Source organism: Alexandromys fortis, unplaced genomic scaffold (assembly GCF_014885135.2).
Source record: "Alexandromys fortis isolate MF-2015 unplaced genomic scaffold, M_Fortis_MF-2015_v1.1 scaffold_6, whole genome shotgun sequence".
NCBI classification, from domain to species: Eukaryota; Metazoa; Chordata; class Mammalia; order Rodentia; family Cricetidae; genus Alexandromys; species Alexandromys fortis.
In genome coordinates, this window is record NW_026067902.1 from 517,926 (window position 1) to 542,102 (window position 24,177).

General features: G+C 38.3%; 1 protein-coding gene across 5 annotated transcripts in view; it reads left to right on the top strand.

Moving 5' to 3' along the window:
• The window catches only part of Tasp1 (taspase 1), a 218,774-nt gene that overhangs the window by 138,765 nt on the left and 55,832 nt on the right, over window positions 1-24,177 (top strand). For all 5 annotated transcript variants that reach the window (XR_007590415.1, XM_050134317.1, XM_050134318.1 and 2 more), the window contains one exon: window positions 15,060-15,170. Coding sequence is in view for 4 of the 5 variants with exons in the window: in XM_050134317.1 (XP_049990274.1) it covers window positions 15,060-15,170 (111 nt within the window). In the remaining variant the exon portion in view is untranslated. The remainder of the gene's footprint in view (window positions 1-15,059; window positions 15,171-24,177) is intronic.

A 24,177-nucleotide genomic window follows, 5' to 3' on the forward strand; every position in this document is an offset into this window, starting at 1 on the left:
TAAGCTTTGAGTGCAATTTAAAAACTGATGGAATGATTTATGTTGTATTTCTATTGTAAGAGGAATTATTGGGAAATAATATCAGTGCAAATTTCTCTTTAGTTTATAAGAGGCCTGGAAATTGAAATCAACCTCCTAAATCACATCTGAGTTTTGATTCATTAATCCAGGTATTGATGATACTATTTTATAAGTGTATAAGTTATAAGTTACATTGGTAGTTATAAGTTAAATTCATGGTACAGTATAAGGATGTTGCTTGCATTTTTGTTTGTGGGCCTTACTCCTCACATCTAAGACACATATGTATTTTACATTACACCTACACATTAGATATTTATAACAGTCTCTTGGCCTTTTTGGCTAATGTATACTATGGCTTTGTGGCAAAGTAAAGTCTCCATTTCTTATTTGGTATTTACCTTAGGGACTTACAGTTTTAGTACTTGCAGATAAAATTGGGGCCCTCTGCCATCTTATACCTCGATGCCAGAAATGCCTGTTGAGCTTCTTGTTTTCAGATTATTATTCTTTGATTTTTGACTGTTACTCAGATTTTTATTTTTTATATATATTTTATTTTTTTTTATTAAAAATTTCTGCCTCCTTCCCGCCTCCCTTTTCCCTCCCCCTCCCTCCACTCCCCATACCCCACTCCTCTCTCCCTCCCTTTCCAGTCCAAAGAGCAGTCAGGGTTCCCTGCCCTGTGGGCAGTCCAAGGTCCTCCCCCCTCCATCCAGGTCTAGGAAGGTGAGCATCCAAACAGGCTAGGCTCCCACAAAGCCAGTACATGCAGTAGGATCAAAACCCAGTGCCATTGTCCTTGGCTTCTCAACAGCCCTCATTGTTCACCATATTCAGAGAGTCCAGTTTTATCCCATGCATTTTCAGTCACAGACCAGTTGGCCTTGGTGAGCTCCCATTAGATCAGCCCCACCATCTCAGTGGGTGGGTGCCCCCATCGCGGTCTTGCCTTCCTTGCTCATGTTCTCCCTCCTTCTGCTCCTCATTTGGACCTTGGGAGCTCAGTCCAGTGCTCCAATGTGGTTGGAGATTTTTATTTTTTAAGAGATTTATTCTTCTTTTATGTGAATGTATGTTTATGTCTGTGTGAGCAAATGCTATATGTGTGCAAGTGCCTGCAGAAGCCAGAAGAGGGCATTGGGTTTCTTGAAATTAGAGTTATAGGTGATTATGAGCCCACCTGGTAAGGGTGCAGGACCCAAACTTGGGTCCTTTAGAAGAGCAGCAATTGCTTTTAATTGCTGAGCCATTGTTGCAGCTTCAAGTCTCAGGGTTCTCAAGGCTTTGAGGATTTTTTTCTTTCTTTTTTTCATGTATTGAAACAATAACTATAAGATTTAGGTCTTAGAATTTTAGTGAAATCAATTCCTTTCTTCTTTGTCAGTTAGTGATGATATGCCTTCTCTAAGTCAATTATAAACATCCAATGAAATGTTTGCAAAGCCTAGATATACAATAATTGGTCATTTAATGGTAAATCAGTGAATCAGTGACCTTTTCCCTTCCATTGTAAAGATTCTGTATAATTGAAGTTAATCTAAATGTGCTTTTTTTTAATCAACGATTAATCATAAGTAGTCTCTCCCCTGTAAGCACGTTAACTGAAGTATTAATAATATTAAAAATAATGATAACAATAATAATTACTTTTATAATTACTATTGAGACAGGATTTACTTTGCATTCCAGTCTGGCCTGGAATGCACTATTTAGTCCAGACTGCCTTACTCTTAATAAACCTCATGCTTTAGCCTTCCTACGGCTGAGATTATAGACTTGAGCTTTGACACCTTGTTTGAAACTAAATTTTAAGCATAGATTTATTCAAGTTCTAAAAGTATTTGCAGGTATAAATATTTTTGTCTTATGGAGACTTGAATGTCATTTACATGAAGCCATTGGAATTTTCAAATGAGGAAGCCAAGGCATGGAGATCCCAAGTGATTCACCTTAGTTTGACATCTGGAGCTGCCCCGTCTGTGGTTCCCTCTCAAACAGAATAGAAATCTAGATTGGTAAAGAATATGAACTGAGTACTATAGTGTTACTTTTTAAATGGTTGTTGCCCTAATAGAGTTCTCAGGTATAGATAAACTTAATGCTTTTACAAGTAATGTGTTTCTCATTTGAGTACCAAAATACTGATCCATGCTTAGGCGCAATAACAATTAGAACCATACTTCTGCTGCAGGTGATTGCTTCTCATTTGAAAAATTAATCTCTCCTTGTCCATTTGACCATAACTCTCTAATTTCAGTGTTGTGATTTAAGTAACTATTTTAAAGTAATTAACAGAAGAAAAAAATCATTTGCTCTCAGAGTGAACACTGAGGGGGAGTCGATAGAGACTGGGGAGGAGGACTGTGTGTGGAGCCATAGACATTCTGATGTGACACTGCTTTCTTTAGTGGAAAGTCTTTACTTATGTTTAAGTCTTTTTAGGTGTGTTCTAATTTATAGCAGTATCACATTCACATAACCAAAAATTTCCCTGTTTATATAGCTAACTAATTGTTTAGACAGTTAAAACTTTTGTAGTTTGGCTATATCTTTTCAGTAAAACTGCTAATAGTGATAAACATTAGATAGGTATTATATGTCCATATAAGATCAGATGTTTGTCTGTGTTGAATTAAAACTATTAGATATATTTTTCTTTTGTGAATAAGTATGGATTTTAAAACATATATTAATCACACCCCAATCTTTAAAAGATAGTACTTTTGCATTATAATAAAAATAGTTTTTTCCTTTGGTTACTTACTATTAAGCAAAGATTACACAAAAAGGCCTGAGTTGTTTTTTAATCTTATTGCTATAAATACTCCAAAGTATGATGACAATTATGTAATAGAACTAAAAACACGGTGTTGAGAAACACTGTGTGTATTGGTGAGTTAGCCTTTGAACTTGACTGTTTTAGACATAGTCACCATTTACTCCATCTCTCTATAAAACTCCTTATGTTTTCCTCTTTTATATAATAGATTCCAGGTTTGATAGCCAAGCGAACACTGTGAAGACTGAACTCATGTGTGTTCTCTCACTTTTAAGGCAGCCCTCTCTGTAATTTCACAAGACAGGCTTGAAAAGCAGAAGGAACCCAACTCCAAAACTGGCAGTAAATCCTCTGACAGGGAAAAGGTGACGCACTGTGTAATAAATTCCTTTGTTGAAAAAGAGATGTCGCAAGACTGAAAAGCGAAGTACCGAATGTTTCCTTTTAAATTTGGAAAGGCCTTTGCTTATTACTTATCTGTCCCTGTGGACTTACCACAGGTCTGTGTTGAAAGGTCTTTTCAAATGTTCAATACTTTCAGTGAGCGTGAATGGCAGCATTTATATGATGACATATGTACTTCAAAATCATGTGTGGTATGCCAGTGCTACCTACTCAATATGGGCTTTTGTTGCAGCTGATCCTGTGTTCCTGTGTTTTGGCTGCCCAGGAATGTAGGATACTGTCTCTCTTATGTATGCATACTTTATTTCTGCCCCTCTGGGGATTCTTGATATCAGAAGTGAGGTTAGAAGAAATTATGAGATAATGAGTTATATTTAAAAATGCTAATCTCATTTAGGCTGGCTCTATGGAAGGATTATATTATATAGTGGCTCTTACCCAGAAAGAAAAATGGCTCTTGGTTCCTCAGAAGACATCAATTGCAAATAGCTTTTGAGGTAGGGGTGCAGTTGAGACCTCTGTCACCCTTATTAGAATGGTGATTGTCTTGGTCCTGTGCAGGAACTTTCCAGGTAGCCATAACTGCTGTGAATTCCTGACATGCCTTGTCTAGAAAATAGCATCTCACAGCCCTTCTCCCTGACTTCCAGCTTGTATAATCTTTCTTCCCCATTCTCCATGATGTGCCTGAACTTAGAGGGGGCTTGATGTAAATGCCCTATTTAGGGCTGAACACCATTTGTTGAAGATACTGTCTTCTCTAATGTTTATTTTTGACACTTTGGTAAAAATCAAGTGGTCCCAGTGAATGACCATTTATATAGCTTCTATATTGTTTTTATTTATGTGATGGTACTATGCTGGTTTTTGTACCTTGGTTCTGTAGTATAACTTGAAATCGGTTTTGATGATACCTTCAGTATGTACTCTTATAGTGGAGAGTGGAGATTGTTTATGGTATCTGGGTGGGTTTTGTTGTTGTTGTTGGTGGTGGTGGTGGTGTGTGCGTGCGTGTGTCTGTGTGTTTCCATATGAATTTTAAGTATTCTTTCTCTTTTTATGAAGAATTTTACTAGAACTTTGTGATTACATTGAGTCTATAGATTGGTTTTGGTAGGATAGCTATTTTAATTTTTTTAATTATTTGATCCTTGAGCATGGGAGATGCTTTCATCTTCTAGTGTTTTTAAAGTTTTCATTGTATAAGTCTTTACATCTTTTGTTATGTTTATTCTACGGTGGGCTTTTCTTGTTTGCTTGCTTGATTGATTGGTTTAAGGCTATTATGAATGGGGTTCTTTCCCTGATTTATTTCTCAGGATATTTTCATTAGTATACAGGAAGGCCACTGACTTTTTTTTAATGTTAAATTTGTATTCTACTACTTTGAAGAAACTCTCAGTTCTGAGAGTTATCTGGGACAGTTTTTTAGGGTATCATATGATCATATCATCTGCAGATATGACTTTGTCATTTCTTATTCATGGCCCTGTTACTTGCTTCTCTTGTTTTATTGTTCTGGCTAAGACTTCTAGTACTTTAATGAGTGGGAACAGAAAAAGTTTTACACCTTTTTCTTGATCCTGATTTTTATGTAAATGCTTTGAGTTTTGAGTTTTCCCCCATTTAATGATAGGTTTACCATATACATAGCTTTTATTAGATTTTATGTGGATTCTGGGGATCTGAACTCAGGTCCTCATAAGCACTTTACCATTTAAAAGAGCTCATACAGCTTTTGTCTTTCTGAGTTTGGATTTCCTTGTTAATATTATATTTTTTCAGATTCATTCTAGACACATGGAACATCAAAGAATATAAGAGACCATGTTTGTATGGGTTATCTGGGTTAATATTAGGGTGGGGGGATGAGTGTGAAGGAGAATCTGTTAACATATACTTTGTTTAAGATGCCCTAATATCTAATACTTTACATTTTAATTAAAATTTATTATAAGAAGAATGTAACTAAAGTTGTTTAGTAAGCTCATTGGAAATAAATGTTGATGTAGGAGGTGATGTATGCTGTGTGTTTTATTGCCATTGGTTAATAAAGAAGTTGCTTTCGGCCAATGGCTTATCAGAGTAATGCCAGGATGAAGGAGATATATAGAGAGAGTAGGGGGAATCAGAAAGAAGCCATGTAGCCGCCCACAGGAGACAGACACACCAGAACCTTGGCGGTAAACCACAGCCACATGGCAATACACAGATGTTAGCTAGAAATACACTTAAGCGATTGGCCAAACAGTATTGCAATTAATGCAGATTTCTGTGTGATTATTTTGGGTGTCTGGGCAGGTGGGAAATGAATAAGCAGTCTCTGTAGAAGCTGAGGAAAATTGCAACACAAATAAACATCAAGCAAAACCTATTATAATATACATTCCCTGAACAACTACAGAAATGCTTTATGTCAGACTAAGAAAACTCTTTATCATATTATGTTTTTTTTTTAATAATGGAAATTTTATTCAAGTGGCCATTCATAGTCTGTGAGACAGTTTACTTTGCTTTGAAGCATAGTCTCAGACCACAATTATAGATCACTCCCAACAGGAGTGGCACTATTAGGAGGTATGGTCTTGTTGGAGGAAGTATGTTACTGTGGGGGCAGGTTTTGCGGTATCTTTTGCTCAGGCTTTCCTTAGTGTGACAGTCAACTTCTTGCTGCCTTTCAGTTAGGATGTAGCCAGCATCATGTCTGCCTGCATGCACCATTCTCCCCTTCATGGTGATAAGGGACTGACCCTCCTTTTTTTTTTTTTTTTTTTTTTTTTTTTTTTTTTTTGTTTTTGTTTTTGTTTTTGTTTTTGTTTTTCAAGACAGGCTTTCTCTGTGGTTTTGGACCCTGTCCTGGAACTAGCTCTTGTAGACCAGGCTGGTCTCGAACTCACAGAGATCCACCTGCCTCTGCCTCCCAAGTGCTGGGATTAAAGGCGTGTGCCACCACCGCCTGGCTGGGACTGACCCTCCGAAACAGAGATCAACCACAATTAAATGTTTTCTTTATAAAAATTGCAGTCATCATGGTATTTTTTTTCACAGCAATAGAAACCCAAACCAAGACACTTACTGATAAGCAGATATAGAGCATATGGAAGGAAATATGGATACATGCTCTGTGGATGAGCTTTGAAGGCATTGTGCTAAGTGAAATTAGCCAGTCCCAAAAGTGAAAAAAAAAAGGGTGGTGGTGCTTGTAATGGCACTTAATCTCTTGCATTTTACTTGCCTGTATTTTGAGGACAGGAGCAGGGAAGACAGGCTAAGGAAAATTGACTAAGAATCAACTGAATTAGTTTCACGCGACTTGCAGTTAAATAGTTTCTCTGAGACAGAAAGTAGAATGAATGGTGTTTTCCATGATGGCGAGTCGAAAGCAAGAAACTCGTTTTTAGCATCAAGTTTCAGTTTGAGAAAATGAAAAAGTTCAGAAGATGAATGGATCTGGTGGTTGCACAACTGTGTACTCAAAAATGATTAAACAGTAATTTGGTATCATGCACAGTAAGGATGCAGGCAACCTGACCAAGGAGAGTCCAATTAAAGATGTCTAAACATGTGTTTATTTTTTAATGTTTTAAAATGTCAACATAACGATATTCCTGGGAGAGTATTAGAGCTAGCCACGGTATCTGGCAGTGCTTTCTGTTAACCATGTCTGTCCTTGTTGCCCTGCCTTCCTTGATGCTTATGTATTCTGCTATTTGGTCACAAGATTGTTGTTGCTTCTCATACTTAATCATCTACAGGCATAGAAAATTAGAGTTAGGTACACATGGTACGCTTGTTAGTACTTATTCTCCAACATCTTCTTAGTCCCTCATATTTCAAAGCCTGCTTGCATTTGAATAAGTACATATAACTGTTTCTGCCAACGGTAGAATGATAAAATCTTGTGTAGAAATGATATGTTCATTCCAGACAGTGATTGTTAGTTTTAAGTGTCAACTTACCATTACCAAGAGTTACCAGGGAAGCGAGTCTTGCTTGAGAAATTGTTTAGATAAGGTTGCCTGTGGGCATGTTTGTAAGGGCTTCATGATTGTTGATTGATGTGGGAGGAACCACTCTGACTGTGGGCAGCATGTCTATTTAATGGGCTATCCTTTGAAGAGAGTGAATGGCAAAGCTAGGCCAGCACACACAGTAAACAAGCAGGCAGTGTGGGTGCATTGTTTCCCTCTGGGTTGTGGGTGTGATGTAACTGGCTCTTGAGCTCTTGTCTGACTTCCCTGAAATGATGGCAGTAGTCTTGGATTGTGAGCCCAGTAAGCTCTTTTTTCCCCTAAGCTGCTTTTGGTTAGGTGTTTTATCACAGCAACAGAAATAAACTAGAATATAGCCTACAGCAGGAAAATAGTCCTGCTTGACTTGTAAATTACATACTTTATTCAAACAATAGTACATTTATAGATGATGGAACTGCTGGTATTTTTTCTTAAATATGTGACCCAGATTTGACCTGCAACATTAATCATTATTATGAGTTTATTAAGTCACTGAAATTTGGGGTAACTTTTGTGCCTGTATTGTTATTCTGATGGATAACCAAAGGTGCATTTTTTTTCCATTTGCATTTGACGAAATGAGGGAAGTGTAGACCCTTTTTCAAGAGTAAGGGAATGAGCATAAATTATTGAAGCATGGGATTTTCCTGGGAAAAAAGCAGAGGAGGGGCTCCAAGGCGAATGGAAAACATTTAAAAAGCACTGTAAATAGTAGCTTTTGGTGAAGTGTAATGATGACCCCCCCCCCCCACATACATATGTACAACAGAGGCTTCCAGAACCCAGATAAGGCACAACTCACACCGAAGTGCCTGTTTTTACAGAGAGATTCTTTATTATGCTGGGAAGAAAAGTTAAAGTGACTACTTTCTAACTCAGTATTTACCAGAGGTAATTTTTAAGAGGAAAAGAAGTGGAGGTCTGTGTTAGAATGGGATGCAGGAGTAAAGGAAATAGCGGGACGAAGGAGGAGGGAAAGGGCACAGGAGTATTTGTCCAGGATGGAGAAAGGACCACCTCTGCATAGAGGGGAGACAGACTTGACCCATAGGCAAATGGGATTTATAAAGGTAAAATGGCAAACCCTGTGTTAGGATGAAGTGCTTAATTTTAATTGCGCATTTTTACTTAGGTGAGCTAAAGTGGGGTACTGATTACTGGACTTCAGTACTTTAATAGCTGGACCTTTATTAGCTGATAGAGAGGTAGTCAGCCTCTTTATCAGACAACTCAGCTTTGCTATTGCCTTTCTCAGGAAGCATTCATCCCCTACTAGAGCAAAGAATTACATCATTCCACATGTGAAAAGGATTACCCCTGTGAATGCATTATCCTCACACTGATCAGCTGTGCGTGCGTATTGAACGTCTTTTAACACTCATCACAGGGAGCATATTGCCACTCTTCCCTAGCTCATCTTTTGTTGAGGCAGCAACTGTATGACTTTTTCTAGGAAAACATGAAAAAAAAATCTATTCATACGAGATAGGGAACCAATGACAGATCAAAGTGCAATATGATTGGATTGGAATTGTTTACATGAACACTGATGAGGAGATTACGTACAGGAACGTCAATGACTCAGGATCAGCAGGATCACTGAAATGTCTGTTTCACCCTGGTTACCCATTCACAAAAGCTGTGTTCCTGGAGCTGAGTGACTTGTAGACAGCTGCATGAGTAAGAGAGATTCTTCTCTCCTCAGCAGTTGCTTATGATTATATAATTCTGGGAGGGACATTGCCAATTTTGTAAGTTTCCTGAGGGATGAAGGCTACTTGGTTATGGCAAATGATTTTTTTGATGTGTTCTTGGATTCTTTTTGTCTGTATTTTATTGAGTATTTTTGTATTAATGTAGTTCCCTTCTCTCTTCTGCTGGTTAGCTTGGATAAGGATTTGTCTATCTTGTTGATTTTCTTGAAGAACTAACTCATTGTTTCAATGATTCTTTGTATTGTTCTCTTTGTTTCTATTTTATTGATTTTAATCCTCAATTTGATAATTTCCTGGCATCTATTCCTCCTGGGTGAGTTTGCTTGTTTTGTTCTAGAGCTTTCTGGTGTTCTGTTAATTCAACAGTGTGGGATTTATCCAACTTCTTTATGTAAGCATTTAGTGCTATGAACGTTCGTTTTAGTACTGCTTTCCTAGTGTCGCATAAGTTTGGGTATGTTGTACTCTTATTTTCATTGAATTCTAGGAAGCTTTTAATGTCTTTATTTCTTACTTGACCCAGTGGTGATTTAGTTGAGCACTATTCAGTTTCCATGAGTTTGTGGGCTTTCTGCAATTAGTGTTGTTGTTGAATTCTAACTATAAGCCACGGTGATTCGATAAGATACAGGGCATTATTCCACTTTTTTTTTTGTATATGTTGAGATTTGTTTTGTGGTTACTTTTAGAGAGGGTTTCATGAGGTGCTGAGAAGAAAATCTATTCTTTTGTGTTTGGAATGTTGTATAGATGTCTGTTAAGTTCATTTGAGTCATAATATCTGTTAATTCCCTTATTTCTCTGTTAAGTTTCTGTCTGGCAGACCTGTCCACTGGTTAGTGTGTGAGGTTTGATGTGTGATATAAGCTTCAGTAGTGTTTCTTTTACGTATGAGGGTGACCTTGTATTTGGGGCATAGATGTTCAGAATTGAGACTTCATCTTGATGGATTCTTCAAGTGATGAATATGAAATGTCCTTCTTGATCTCTTTTTATTACCTTTAGTTTGAAGTCTATTTTGTTAGATATTAGGATAGCTATACCAACTTGCTTCTTAGGTCCATTTGATTGGAAAGTGCTTTCCCAACCCTTTTCTCTGAGGAAATGTCTGTCTTTGAAGTTGAGGTGCGTTTCTGGTATAGAGAAGGATGAATCCTGTTTTTGTATTCATTCTGTTAGTTTTTGGTTGTTTTTTTTAATAGGCGAATTGAGTTCATTAACATTAAGGGATATTAATGACCAGTGATTGTTAATTCCTTTTACTTTTTGGTGGCAGTGTGTTTGTGTTTCCCTCCTTTGGGATTTGCTGCTGTGGAATTATTTATTCCCTGTGATTTTGTAGGTACAACTAACTTTCTTGAATTGGAGTTTTCCTTCTAGTGCTTTCTGTAGGACTGGATTTGTGGATAGGTATTGTAAATCTGGTTTTGTCATGGATTTTTTTCTCCATCTATGGTGATTGAAAATTTTGTTGGGTATAGTAGTCTGAGTTGGCCTCTATGCTCTGTTAGTGTCTGCATAATATCTGTTCAGGGCCTTCTAAACTTTTAGAGTTTCCATTTAGAAGTTGGTTGTTATTCTGACGGGTCTGCCTTTATATGTTACTTGACCTTTTTCCTTTTCAGCTCTTAATATTCTTTCTATTCTGTAGATTTTGTATTTTAATTATTATGTGGCAAGGGACTTATAGTGCTGTATTATTTATGTTTGAATAAATAATGCTTGCCTGAAGATCAGAGGGCAAAGCAGTCATACTAGCCAACTACAGACTAGAGAGTAGTGACACACACCTTTAATCCTGGACTGGGGAGACAGAGGCAGAGGGACCTTTGAGCTCAATGCCACATAGGGCTACACAAGATTGTGTCTAAAGGAGAAACAAAGCTCACACAGAGGTAATCCCAGCGCTTTGGTTTCCACACCTTTAATCCCATCACTAGGGAGGTAGAGATAGGAGTGATGATATGGCTGTGCGGAAGAGGAATATAAAGGGGAAGAGACAGGAGCTCAGTGGAGTGTAAAGTCTGAGGTTGGTGGAGAGCATTGCAGGATCATCCTTTTGTTTGTTTGAATCTTGGTACAGGCAAGATGTCTATAGTGGCTTGGCTGCTTTGCTTTTCTGATCTTCAGGTTGAACTACAATATCTGTCTCTGGGTTTTTATTATTCACGCTACAGGGATTTGGTGGGGGGGACTTTCAGTTTGTTTGGTGTTCTGAAATCTAATTGTATTTTCATAGGTATTTGCTTTTTTAGATTGGGAAAGTTTTCTTCTATGATTTTGTTGGATATATTTTCTGTGCCTTTGAGCTGGTATTCTCCTTCTATCTCTATTACTCTTAAGTTTCGTATTTTCATGGTGTCCCAGATTTCCTGGATGTTTTATGGCATTAATGGTTGGTTTTTTTTTTTTGACTGATGTATCTGTTTCCTCTATCATATCTTCAACAGCTAAGATTCTCTCTTCCAACTCTCGTATTATTTTGGTTTTGTATCTGTAGTTCATGTTCATTTACCTAGGTTTTTCATTTCCAAGATTTCCTTGGCTTGTGTTTTCTTTATTGGCTCTATTTCAGTTTTTAAGTCTTCCTTTACTTGTTTGATTGCTTTTTTTTTTTTTTTGGCTTTCTTTCAGAGATTTATTGATTTCTTTCCATTTTTTTCTTTTTCTCCATTTCTTTAAAGGAATTTTTTATTTCCTCTTTAAGGGTCTCTGTCATCTTCATGAAGTTATTTTTAAGGTCATTTTCTTCTATTTCTGGGTTACGATGTTCAGGTCTTGTTGTAGGACTATGAGGTTTTGGTAGTGTCATATTGCCTTTTAGGTTGTTGAATGTATCCTTGCTTTGGCATCTACCCATCTCTTACTCCAGTTGGTGCAGGCAGTGTCTTTCCCTCTTCATCCCATCATTGCTGTTGGTGTCTGTGTCTCAGGGAACCTCTCGGACTGACTGGTGCAGTCACTGTATCTCTCAGGGAGCCACTGAAGTCTTGGGGAGATGGGAGGGTTTGGAAGTGGGACTTTTAGATCGCAGACTCCAGTATGGGGGTGTATGTGCTGGAGGCTTGCCCTTGCACTGAGGTGGCGGGGGCAAGGAGGGGGTTTTGCCTAGGGACCTAGTGCTTAGAGACTGGGCTGTCCATCTGATATGCTGGTCACTCATCTCTTGGTCCTCTCTATCCAGTTGCAGCCTGTATCTTCGGTAGCCACCGAGGTTGCTGGGGCTAGGGGCAATAGGTGCATTTGGGGGTGGAAGGGGCTTGTAGATTGCAGGTTCCATGGCTAAATGGAAGGGAAGGTGCTGGGGCAGCCTGCCTACAGGAGGCTTGTCTTAGTCCCTGAGGCTTGTGGGGAAGGGGTCCGGGGTTTTATAACAGAACCTAGGGCCTAGAGACTGGGCTGTCCAGCTGAGAGATTGGCATTCACATCTGGTCCACTCTGTGCAGTTGCAATCTGTCTCAAAAAGCTTTTTAAAAGGAAACCATTGGCCCTAGCTAACTCTTACATTTTAAATTAACCCATTTCTATTCATTTTCTTGCTGCCCTGTGGCTCATGGCCTGTTACCTCATTTTGTACATGTCCTGCTTCTGCTGTATCTGCCTGGTGACTCTGATTTCACCCTTCTTCTTCCCAGTGTCCTCAGTTTGGTTTTCCTGCCTAACCTTATCCTGTTCTTCTATTGGCTAGTTGACTTCCTTATTAAACCAATCACAGCCAAATTTACATAACGTACAGAAGATTAATTCCACAGTATAAATAAATAAAAGAAGATGTAGTGAAAAATATATTTCTCATGGTATGAGTAAAGAATGAATCTCAAAGTTAAATAACATTTGAGTCAAGCTTCAATTCTATTGCAGTATGTTCTAAGAAACTTTGGTATTTAGTAGATAAAAACTCCAATTTTCTTTCATTGGAATACATGGTAGAAAAAGTTTTGGTGTCCTAATCCCTATGTTAAAGGTAATAATATGCCAGAATATAAATCAGAATTTTAATAGTTTTTTAATAAAACTCAATCACTGGTAAACCCTTTTTACTCTCCTAAATTTAATAAGAGGCAAATGCCTTCCTGACACATCTAAATTTTTGATGTAATATCATAACTTCATATGTTTTAGCTGTTTTACTTGAGGCATATGTACATAACTTTTGGAGCATCATTTAGTTTATAATGTGCTCATTTTCTAATTGTCACAATTACCCCAGAGCATAACATTTCTTTATTCCACATCAAATATATGCCCAAAGGGAATTAAAATTTATGGGGTTTTGTGAACTTAGCACAATGTCCTTACACAGTAAGTGTCAAACATGTTTTTTAATTATTCATTTTATTTCTTTCTGCTTATAAAACAAACAGTAAACAAAATAATCCTTTATATTAAATTCCACAGGGAGTTTTGTCTGGGTTTAGATATTTCCAAAGAGATCTTGAAAATGTCTTTTTCGTAAGATATCAGGCAGTTTGAAAGTTGTGTTTACACTTACATATACTTTTCATATCTTGGCATGAGTGAACATTGTACATATAACATGCATTATGTGCACATCTGCCTATACATTTAAGGAAAGTTATAATTGGAGAGGCGTGAACAGAGGAGGAGATGCGCATGTATGAAGAGGACATTTTGAAAGGCAACAACATGGCTTAATGGTTATTGTATATAATGAATGTTGTTGCCATTATACAAGTGGTTTCTGGCTGGAGAGATGGCTCAGTTGCTAAGAGCACTCCAGTTTCAAGGAATCTAACAGCCTCTTCTGGCCTCTCAGCACCACACATGCACACAGTGTACAGACATTTATGCACGTATTTAAAATAAAAATAAATAATTTTTAAACCAGCAAAAAAATTAAAAGTAGTTGCTTAATTTAGCTGTTTTAGTCCAAGCTTCATTATGATTGTTGAGATGCCCCTTTGTTCACTTGTTTTCCCCATGTATATGTGTGTGTTGTGGTGTTCATGTGCATGTATGCAAAGTGCAGAAACATTGAGTTGTGCCTGGTCCTGCTTGGACTCTGAGTGGATCCTAGACACTCTTTTGTGGAGCTGCTTCTTCAGGGAGCTGAAATATGCTTTTCTTTTAGGTTCCCAGAGGATCATGGTACCAGCTCTAAACATTTACAATTTTTTTCTTTTAGAAAGGAAACTGCTCCTTTCCAAGAAATGTTCTATTAAAACTCACCAATCCTTAAATTAAGCTTCTTTGACTCTGTTTTTGCAGTAGCTACTACTGTAGAACTTCTATTCATTACTCTAATTAGTTCAAGTAGTTCAAGTTTATCTCATGTTAAAATCTTCACCTCCCTCCCTTTCCTTCCCTCACTTTTTCTCCCTCCCTCTTCCCTTTCTCCCTCGTGACTACCTTCCTCTCTTTGTTTTATGTGTATGAGTGTTTTGCCTGTGTGAATGTATGTGCGTCGTGTGTATCCAGTACCCACATCAGTCTGGAATCACAGACAGTTGTGGGTGCTGGGAACTGACCCTAGGTGAATCATCTCTTTAGCCCCAAAGTACACTGTTTCTTTAAAACTATGGAAAAGTAGTTTTTTAAAGCTCCTAAAAGTTCTGTGAGTATTAAAGAATGTAAGAAAGCTGCTGCTTTATCCTGTCCCTCACACTGCTGGTGTATGGACTTTCTCAAGCAAAGGTAGGGAGAGATTTAGGTTGCCCCTGGATGTCTACATTTCTCTCCAGCCACCCAGGCAAGTGGAGTGTCAAAAAGAAAATGAATGGTTGACAGCTGTGGATGCATTTATTAAATGGGAGGCTGAGACCACCCAGCAGGATGATTTGTAGTTACTCACTAGTGGGGTTGGGAGAGAATCCTAGGTGCAGAATCTACATTCCCATGATATAGAAATTGTCCAACTGAAAGACTGTTTCTTTTATTTTTGACTATTTTCTTTTGAGATTAATTACCCCATGTTTGTTTATATTCTATCGACTATCATTACTAAAATTACCAAACTGTTCATAGAGGTCATTTCATTCCCTCACTGGGTTGTCCTGTTACATAGCTACTTTGTAAGTTTTGTGCAAGGGTGTTTTATATTATTGAGACAAGCAAAGCAGTCAGTATTGTTTTCCTCATCTGTTGTTTTTCTTGGACTTGTAGGATGTGGAGAGCATCTTGTGCGCACCATACTGGCTAGAGAATGTTCACATGCTTTACAAGCTGAAGATGCTCACCAAGCTCTGTTGGAGACTATGCAAAACAAGTTCATCAGTAAGTGCAACTTTGGGAAAAGGACACCGTCTCCATATAGAGCATTTTCTTGAGCTGTATATATTAGGAATCGGTTTTCCCACATAAACCTCTATACTTTTCTTCACTGCCTAGCATGAAGTTAGACCTTCAGAAAATAGTATTTGTAAGTAGAAATTCTATTACAGTAGCTGCTACAGCAAGAGATCAGCTATTTAATTAATTTAATGTCTAGATTCGAGACATTATCTAGCATTAAAGTGACAAGTACTAAAATAGAAATCTGTAAAAGAAATTCAAGGGGCAATGTGCTAATAGCATGTTTGAAATGCAGTTATTCTTCTCATGTTATTGGCATGTGCACTGCACAGGGTCAAGATGGAATCCTACATTTGCCCAGTCCTCTTACTAGATGTGCATATATGTGTGTGTGTATTGATGTGTTGGGGAATAATCTGAGGATGGAGGACAGAAATTTCCTTGTTTGTTTTTTTGAGTTGAGGAAAGAATAAGTGGAAAAAGTGGTCTATTTAGGTTTTAAGACAAAGTAGATATGACACTCCTGTTCTAACCAGGATAGAAGCCATATGATAGATTAAATGGGTGAAGTCTACAAAGAAGACTTTAAACTAAGCTAAACAGTAGTTATAAGACAACTGGAGAGAGTGTTTGCTACTGTGCTGGGTAGTGTTTATGTGAACTTGACAGTATCTGAGGGTCATCTGAGTAAAGGAAACCTCAACTGAGAAAATACCTCCATTGGACTGGCTCTAGGCAATTCTGTGGTACATTTTCTTATTTGATAATTGATGTGGAAAGGGTAGCACTGTGGACAATGCTATCCTTGGGTAGGTGGTCCTGAGTTGTTTAAGAAAGCAAGCTTAGCAAGCCAGTAAGCAGTGCCGCTTCATTGCCTCTGCTTCAGCTCCTGCCTCCAGGTTCTTATTTGAATTTCTGTCCTGATGCCCCTCAGCAACGGAGAATGACTGGAGAGTTGTAAGCTGAGAAACTAACCAACCAAACCTTTTCTCCCCAAATTGGTTTTGGTCATGATGTTCATCATAGCAATAGAAACCCTGGGGACAATAGACAGGTGCCCTGGGGATGAAAGTTTCCCTAGAAGAACACACTTGGAGAGATTTTAAATCCCATCGCATCAGAGATCTAGATTGACTATCAGACAGCTGAGCTCTGCTGGTTGGTTTAAGATAAAGTGGGTCTGGAATTAAATGAAACAGGCCATGCTCCAGACTTCAGAAAGACCACAGATGCTGAGCTCTCAGTGACTGGTGTACAGTGGGTGCCCTGTGTCAGGGAGGGTGAGGTTTTCAGAACATGTAGGTGCAGAGAACATACAGAAGGAATGACTGCTTCACAGACGACCCTCTGGGATGCAGGAGCTTGTTGAGAGATTCATTGATGACGATTGTGTTCACTTTGTTGAGCTCTAGTTTCATGATGAGGGAAGAGTTATCACTGGGCTTGGCTGTATGGCTTTAGATGAACACTTTCTGGACCATTAGCCCAGGCAGACCCTGTTCAGTGGCCTCGTATTCAAACTCTCAAGCCCACCACTCTTCTCCAGTCAGTGCTGGAATTTATAAGAGGGTCCATATTGTAGCTGTGCTCATCTCTAACTTTGTTTACTTACCTTTTTGCTAGTTAAATAAACTCATTTTTATATTACATATATATATATATATATACATGCATGCATACACACTATTTTGTACTATTATATTTTATTGTTGTTGTTTTTGGTGGCACCTGGAATTCAGGGAACATCTGTGTTCTGGGGTCTTATGTAGAGGGACACTCTGGTTCTGCAATACGTTTCCTAAGCTCTTGGCTTCTGCCAATGTATGACTTGCCCTTCACCTGTTTGTAGGCAATAAGCCTTTGTCACCATTGAATTCATTGTGGTAGCTGTAGCTTTTGTCTTCTGTAACCCACACAGCAACCACAGACACTCAGGTGACAGACAGCTCACCTTCTCAGCTACATGTTCCCTCTGAGCCTTTTCAGTGAGCCCTGGTAGTTCAGACAGGGATCCCAGAGCCTCTGGGATTCTTTAAGGGGTGGTCAGGTCAGACTCTCCTCCTTTACCTGTAGAGTATCTTGCTCTTCTGCGTATGCCTGGAGTGAGGAGCCTCACCACCAGTTTCTTTCTTTTCACATCTGGCAGGGAAAGGGCATGGGTCTCTTCTCCTTCTTGATTTCTCCAAATCTTGCACGAACAGTTTTGTTGTCTCCTTTTCCTCCTTCCCTTTACTGTAGGCCCAGGAAGAGAAACAGAAACTCTTACTAGTGACTAGCCTTCTTTAGTTTTCCCATAAGTCACACATCAATTCCCAGCTCTATTGTAAAGATTCTTATGGGGACCAGGCTAAGGAAGTATTTCTCCAAACTACTGCGTTTTCAATAATCTAGGCTTTACCTACTCCCAAGTTCTTTGCCCTCTGAAGTTGTCAAAATGTAGAATTTAGAAAAGCCCACAAAGAAGCCCAAAGGGTGAAATCACTGATAAGAAAATGAATGGATCCTACTGAGGGACTAAACCCTGAATGACCTCTTCAAAATCCTAAATTGTCACCTTGATCTTTTGAAAGCAGCATGCTCTGTTAGAAAGGTGGTTTCAACCACACTCAGAGAAAATAACAGATTATCTTAGAAAATTATATTTATTCATGGGAAAATAGAATGACTGACCAAAGGATAATTTATTTCATAAGGAAAGGATTTTGAACAGGTGTATTCTTACGTTCTTATTGTGAGTGTGTTGCCTGTGTATATGGCTGTGTACCTCATGTGTGCCTAGTGCACATGAAAACCAGGAGAATGCCTTGGATCCTTCAGAACTGGAGTTGCAGATGGTAAGCTACTATGTGGGTTCTAGAAATTGAGCCCAGGTCTTTTGGAAGAACACCAAGTGTTCTTGGACACTGAGCCATCTTTTCAGCCTGCTTTCTTACATTCCCTCTACTAAGGTTATGAAGACTGTGAAGAGAGCCAAAGTTCTAAATCATCTGGATGGTTGTACTATTTCTCTCTCTCTCTCTCTCTCTCTCTCTCTCTCTCTCTCTCTCTCTCTCTCTCTGTAATAAGTGCTACTTGATGTTGACATACAAACTGAGGAATAAACTATGAACAGGGTTTGAAGTTTATCAATAATTTCAGAAAGATTGGTTGCATTCTTGTTGAGATCTATTTTGTTAGTAGTGTTGAATGCTGTTTCTAAAGAAAAGTGATTATTGGCACAATAGCATATGATTTATATGATTTGCTATCATTGTGTACGTATGGTAGATGTAGTCTCAGTCCAATGAGAGGAGATATTAAGAATTGAAAAATAGAGGTTCATGAAATCTAACTTCTTAGAAGTCCTGTGGCAAGCCAGGTGTTGTGGTTCACACCTTTAATCCCAGCACTCACGAGGCAGAGGCAGGTGGATCTCTGTGAGTCTGAGGCCAGCTGGTCTACAAAGCAAGTTCCAGGACAGGCAGAATTGTTGGATTTTTGCACAGAGTTACCCTATCTTGAGCCACCCCCATCTTGCACCAAAAAAAAAAAAAAAGGAAATCCTGTGGCAGGTGTATAGAGTGCATGTGTCTGTTGAGAATGACCTGAAGGACACTGCTGAATCCAAAACGACAGAGCCACTGTTAATTCAACTCAAATTTGGGTCTTGAGACTTCCTAAATGTTACTCCTTTTTGGTGCTTTGCTCTTCATTTGTGTAATGACGTGGAGCAGTTTTACCCCTGGGAACCCATTATTTAGTGCCTGTTGAGGCCCATCTTAAAAACACCTTGCTTTGGAAAGGAGCAGGGGACTTTATGGAGCTCAGCTCATTCGTCCTGCTTATTTAACAGTTAAGTTAGTTTAGAAGAATCCAGGGAGTTGCCCTCATAGCCATCTTGTTAACCAGTGAGTATTGATTTATTCTGTAAATTCATGTAAAATATAGAAGAATGTCCTAAGACTCAGGACAGCTGGTCCTCTGTAGTTTTGTGTCTCATCCCTTGGCTGTAGAAGTTACTTAAATGGCTTTCTCTCTTTTAAGATCAATAACATTAGATAAGAGGAAATTTAAAAATTCCTTGGCCATACTAACTTTTCTTGGCTCTATGTTGGAGTCAGTCCATAAATCTGAAATTCTTTTTAATCAGATGATTTGGACATGGGATTAGGAAATAAAAAAAATTCAAGAAGTACATGTGATCATTACAAAGTACTTGGAATGAGATAAATTGGATTTAGTGGAGGCCTGGACTAAAAGCAAGAAGGTTGAGTTCTTTTTTCTTTTAGTGCACTGATAGTTAGTGTCTATCTAAAAAAGACAGGTCTCTTTGTTCTACTTCTTCATTGTAGAATGAGGAGGCAGATCTCCATGGTTCCAAAGACTCATCAAGTTCCAACACCTTACTCTATCCTTGGATTAGTTCGTGGCTTCATCTAAACTACTTGTAGAGTTACGCACCAAATGACACATCAATTAAAATCCTGTATTTAGACTTGAATTAATGACGTCAGGTTCCTGTGTGGAGTAACACTGTTGAAATCTTCGCAGGAAGTGATTGAAATAAGTTAATGACTACTTTCGTCATCTTGTGGTAATACAAAATTCCTCCATTTTTGCTTTTTAGATTTTCTTTACAAAACTTGTAAAAACCAATTTAAAGACTATCATTGTAATACTGATAGAAATGTTTTATATAATAATGAAATCAAAGAACTCCATGTTGTTCATCTGAATCTTGGTTTTTTTGTCAGAAAGAATCATTGCTAAAAGTGTTATGTTTTCATAGTCTTCTCTCAGCTATCTATTTGATGAGCACTTTAAATAAGTATGTAGACAAGATAGCAGCATAATTTTCACTTTCATTTAATGGCTCTCCTTCCTTCCTCTCTCTTCTCTTGGTGTTTTTTTTTTAATACAGAGTCTCCTATAGCCAACCATGACCTTGAATTTCTTTTTTTAAAAATATTTATTTATTTATGTATACAATATTCTTTCTGTGTGTATGCCTGCAGGCCAGAAGAGGGCGCCAGACCCCCACTATGGATGGTTGTGAGCCACCATGTGGTTGCTGGGAATTGAACTCAGGACCTTTGGAAGAGCAGGCAATGCTCTTAACCTCTGAGCCATCTCTCCAGCCCCATGACTTTGAATTTCTAATCTCTTTTTTAACTTTTCAACTACTAGATTATAGTGCACCACCATACCTGACCACTTAACAAATCTTGATGCTCTTTTTATGTCTGTATATAGTTAAACTAAGAGGTGAGTTAGTCCATAATCCTAGGTAAATCCCAGATAATCATACCTTTACTGGAAGGGATTTAAATTATCTGTATCATTTTATTACAGATGGATTTTTACCTCTTCATATTCTTTTAAGTTGTCTATCTGCTAACTAACATATTTATTATTTTTAAACTATATTTTAATAATTCTTTGAGAATTTTCTATAATGTATTTTGATCATATTTATCTTCTTCCCCAACTTCTCCCATATATATATATGTATAGCTTATTCTTACTGTAACTTATTTTGCCTGGTACCTGACTGACATTGATATTGATCAAATTTTCACATACTGATTGACTGTGTGTGTCTTTATTTTGAAATTTATCTTAGGTCTATTGTGCTTTTTAAAAATCAGGGGGGCTGGAGAGATGGCTCAGTGGTTAAGAGCATTGCCTGTTCTTCCAAAGGTCCTGAGTTCAAATCCCAGCAACCACATGGTGGCTCACAACCATCTGTAATGAGGTCTGGTGCCCTCTTCTGGCCTGCAGACAGAATATTGTATACATAATAAATAAATATTTAAAACAAATAAATAAAAATCAGGTTATTCTTTGAGGCCCACTGGTGCAGGCGTCATTGTTTGCTGCTCTTTGAGATAATAAGGCACAGTGTTCACAGCTAAAACACAGCTTGGGTAAATTAGTGACACCTTGTCTCAAATTAAACAAAAAGGTGCAGATGCTGCTCATTAGTAGAGTGCCTGGCCAGCATTTGCAAGACTGTTGGTTCAGTCCCCATTACTGTTTTTAAATACATTATCTATTATTACTGAGATAGTAATGTGAGCGCCTGGTCTAATTTCAGGGGTTAGAGCCCATGGAAATGTAGGTATCCTTCTGTTACTGGAGTCTTACACTGAGTCTCCAACAACTGGAATTCACTGGTCACTCTCATTTAAGTTTTCCTACTCTGGCACTGGTTCCATTAGTGAGTTCTGCTCTGTTTAGAACAAGCAATTCTTGGCATCATTTCTCTCATGGATCCCATGGATGAGTTTTTATATTTTCATTTTGTTCAGGGTGATTGTTGACATTGATTGTTCTCCTGGCAGGATCCATAGTGACGTAGGAGACAAAACTCTGCTCGTGCCTTTGGGGTATTACCTACGTTAGGTAATTGAGGTGAGGAGACCCACTTTATCTGTGAGTGTCATGGCCATTCTATGAGCTGGAGCTGGAGCTGACTGACTGAAATGAGTCAACTAGCTGAGCAGTAGCATTCTTCTCTGCTCCTGCCTGGGTCCAGACTGCAGCCTACTGCCCCAAACTTCTGTTTCTGTGACTTTCTTACCCAGGACCTCCACACTGTTAGACAAAACAAACGTGTACTTCCTTAAGTTGCTCTTGATGGGTATCTTATCCCAACAGTGTGGAAGTAACTAATACATTCAGTTTTTCCTAGTTGTTAGGACACAGTGGCAGCTTCCACGCTCCTTCAGTGCTGGACTTCTGTCTTCATACTCTTATTTCAATAATGATAAACTTCTTAAAACAACCACTGTAGTTTTGTTTCTTTTAAGATTAATGCTTTTATTTACTTGAGAATATCATATAATTTATTTTCCTTCTTAAAAGTCTTCCTGAATATTTCTCCATTTCTGACTACCCATTCTCTTACAAACCAAAGCCAAAAACATGGAGTACAATTTATGGTAGCCAACTGCTTCTCAGCATGGGTGGAGCCTGCCTTGGTGGTTAATTTACCCATTGTCACGTGGCTGCGGAAGGAAATCTCTCCAGAGCACGTCAGTTCTGAATAACTTCTTGGCTTGGGGTAGGATTTAGTGCTCATTTCCCTCCTCCAAACTGGGGTTTTGTCTGGCATTTGTTTTATTAATGTTGGCCATTCAGATTGAGATTTCACAAGATGAAATCTCAAAGCAGCTTTATCTTTGCATTTCCCTGATGGCTAAGGATGCTGAATGAAACATTTTATTATTTAAGAATTTTTTTTAACTCTATCCTCATTCAGAAAGCGTTTTTTTTTTTTTTTTTTTGCAAAGTTGTTGTTTTTGGTTTTAGTTCTTTGTGTATTCTAGATACTAACTTTGTCTGATGTATAATTAAGTTTTTTTTTTTTTTTGCCATTCTGTAGGCTGCTTCTTCACTTGGATTATGCTGTCATTTGTTATACAGAAACCTTTTAGTTTTATGGGGCCCCATTTATCAGTTGTTGGTCTGAATGTCTGTGCTCTTAGAGACCTGTTTAAAAAGTCCTTTCCTATGCCATTGATTTAAGTCTATTCCCTACTTTATCTGCTATCAGATTCAGGATATCAGGTCTTCGATGTTGAGGTCTCAGTCCATTTGGAGTTGAATTTTAACTTAGTCTCAAGTTTTATACAGGCTGAAAATATTTTTATTCTTTTACATGCAGCCATTCATTTTGACCATATGTTGAAGATGCTATCTTGTTGCCGGGGTTTCTGTCCTGCCCAGTTCCCACAATCTTTAAGTCCCAAAGAAATCACACAGAGGTCTACATTAGTTATAAACTGATTGTCCCATTAGCTCAGGCTTCTTATTAACTCTTACAACTTATATTAGCCCATTATCCTTGTCTGTGCTAGCCACATGGCTCAGTACCTTTTTCAGCGAGGCAGTCACATTTTGCTTGCTCTGTGGCTGGGCCAGGACTGCAGAGGAGTGGGCTTCCTTTTTCCCAGAATTCTCCTGTTCTCATTGACCTGACTCTACTTCCTGCCTGGCTACTGGCCAATCAGCATTTATTTTTTTTGTTTTGTTTTGTTATTTATTTATTTATTTATTTATTTATTTATTTATTTATTTATTAAAGATTTCTGTCTCTTCCCCACCGCTGCCTCCCCTTTCCCTCCCCCTCCCCCAATCAAGTCCCCCTCCCTCGTCAGCCCAAAGAGCAATCAGGGTTCCCTGCCCTGTGGGAAGTCCAAGGACCACCCACCTCCATCCAGGTCTAGTAAGGTTAGCATCCATGAAACTGCCTAGGCTCCCACGAAACCAATAGGTACAGTAGGATCAAAAACCCATTGCCATTGTTCTTGAGGTCTCAGTAGTCCTCATTGTCCACTATGTTCAGCGAGACCCGTTTTAACCCGGGCTTTTTCAGACCCAGGCCAGCTGGCCTTGGTGAGTTCCCGATAGAACATTCCCCTCCAATCAGCATTTATTTAAAATATAATTGAAGAATTCACACCAATTTCTTACATCACTATCTTTTCTCCATTTTTATTTTTGATTTGTCAAAATTCATGTGTCTGTAAGTGTGTGGACTTAATGCTTTGCTCTTCAATTCCTTTCTGTTGATCAAAGTATCTGTTTTTATTACTATAGCTCTGTACTATGATTGCCAATCAGAATGATGGTATTTCCAGCAGTTCCTTTATCCTTCAGGATTGTGTTAGTTATCCTGTTCTGTGTTCTTCTGAGAGGATATGTGTGGATCTGTGTGTGGGTGTGTATTTCTGTATGAAGTTTAGGGTTATTTTTTCAGTTTGTGTTGGAATTTTGGTAGGGATTGCAGTAAATCTGTAGATTGCTTTTGGTAGGGTGACCATTTTCACAATATTAATCTTACCAGTCTATGAGCATGGGAGAGCTTCCCATTTTCTCTTGTCTTCTTCAATTTCTTTCTTTGACTACTTCAGGTTTTTATTATACCAATCTTTCACTTGTTTTGTTAGAGTTATTCCAAGGTGGTTTTTTTTTTTTTGAGTCTGTTGTGAATGGTTTGTTTTTC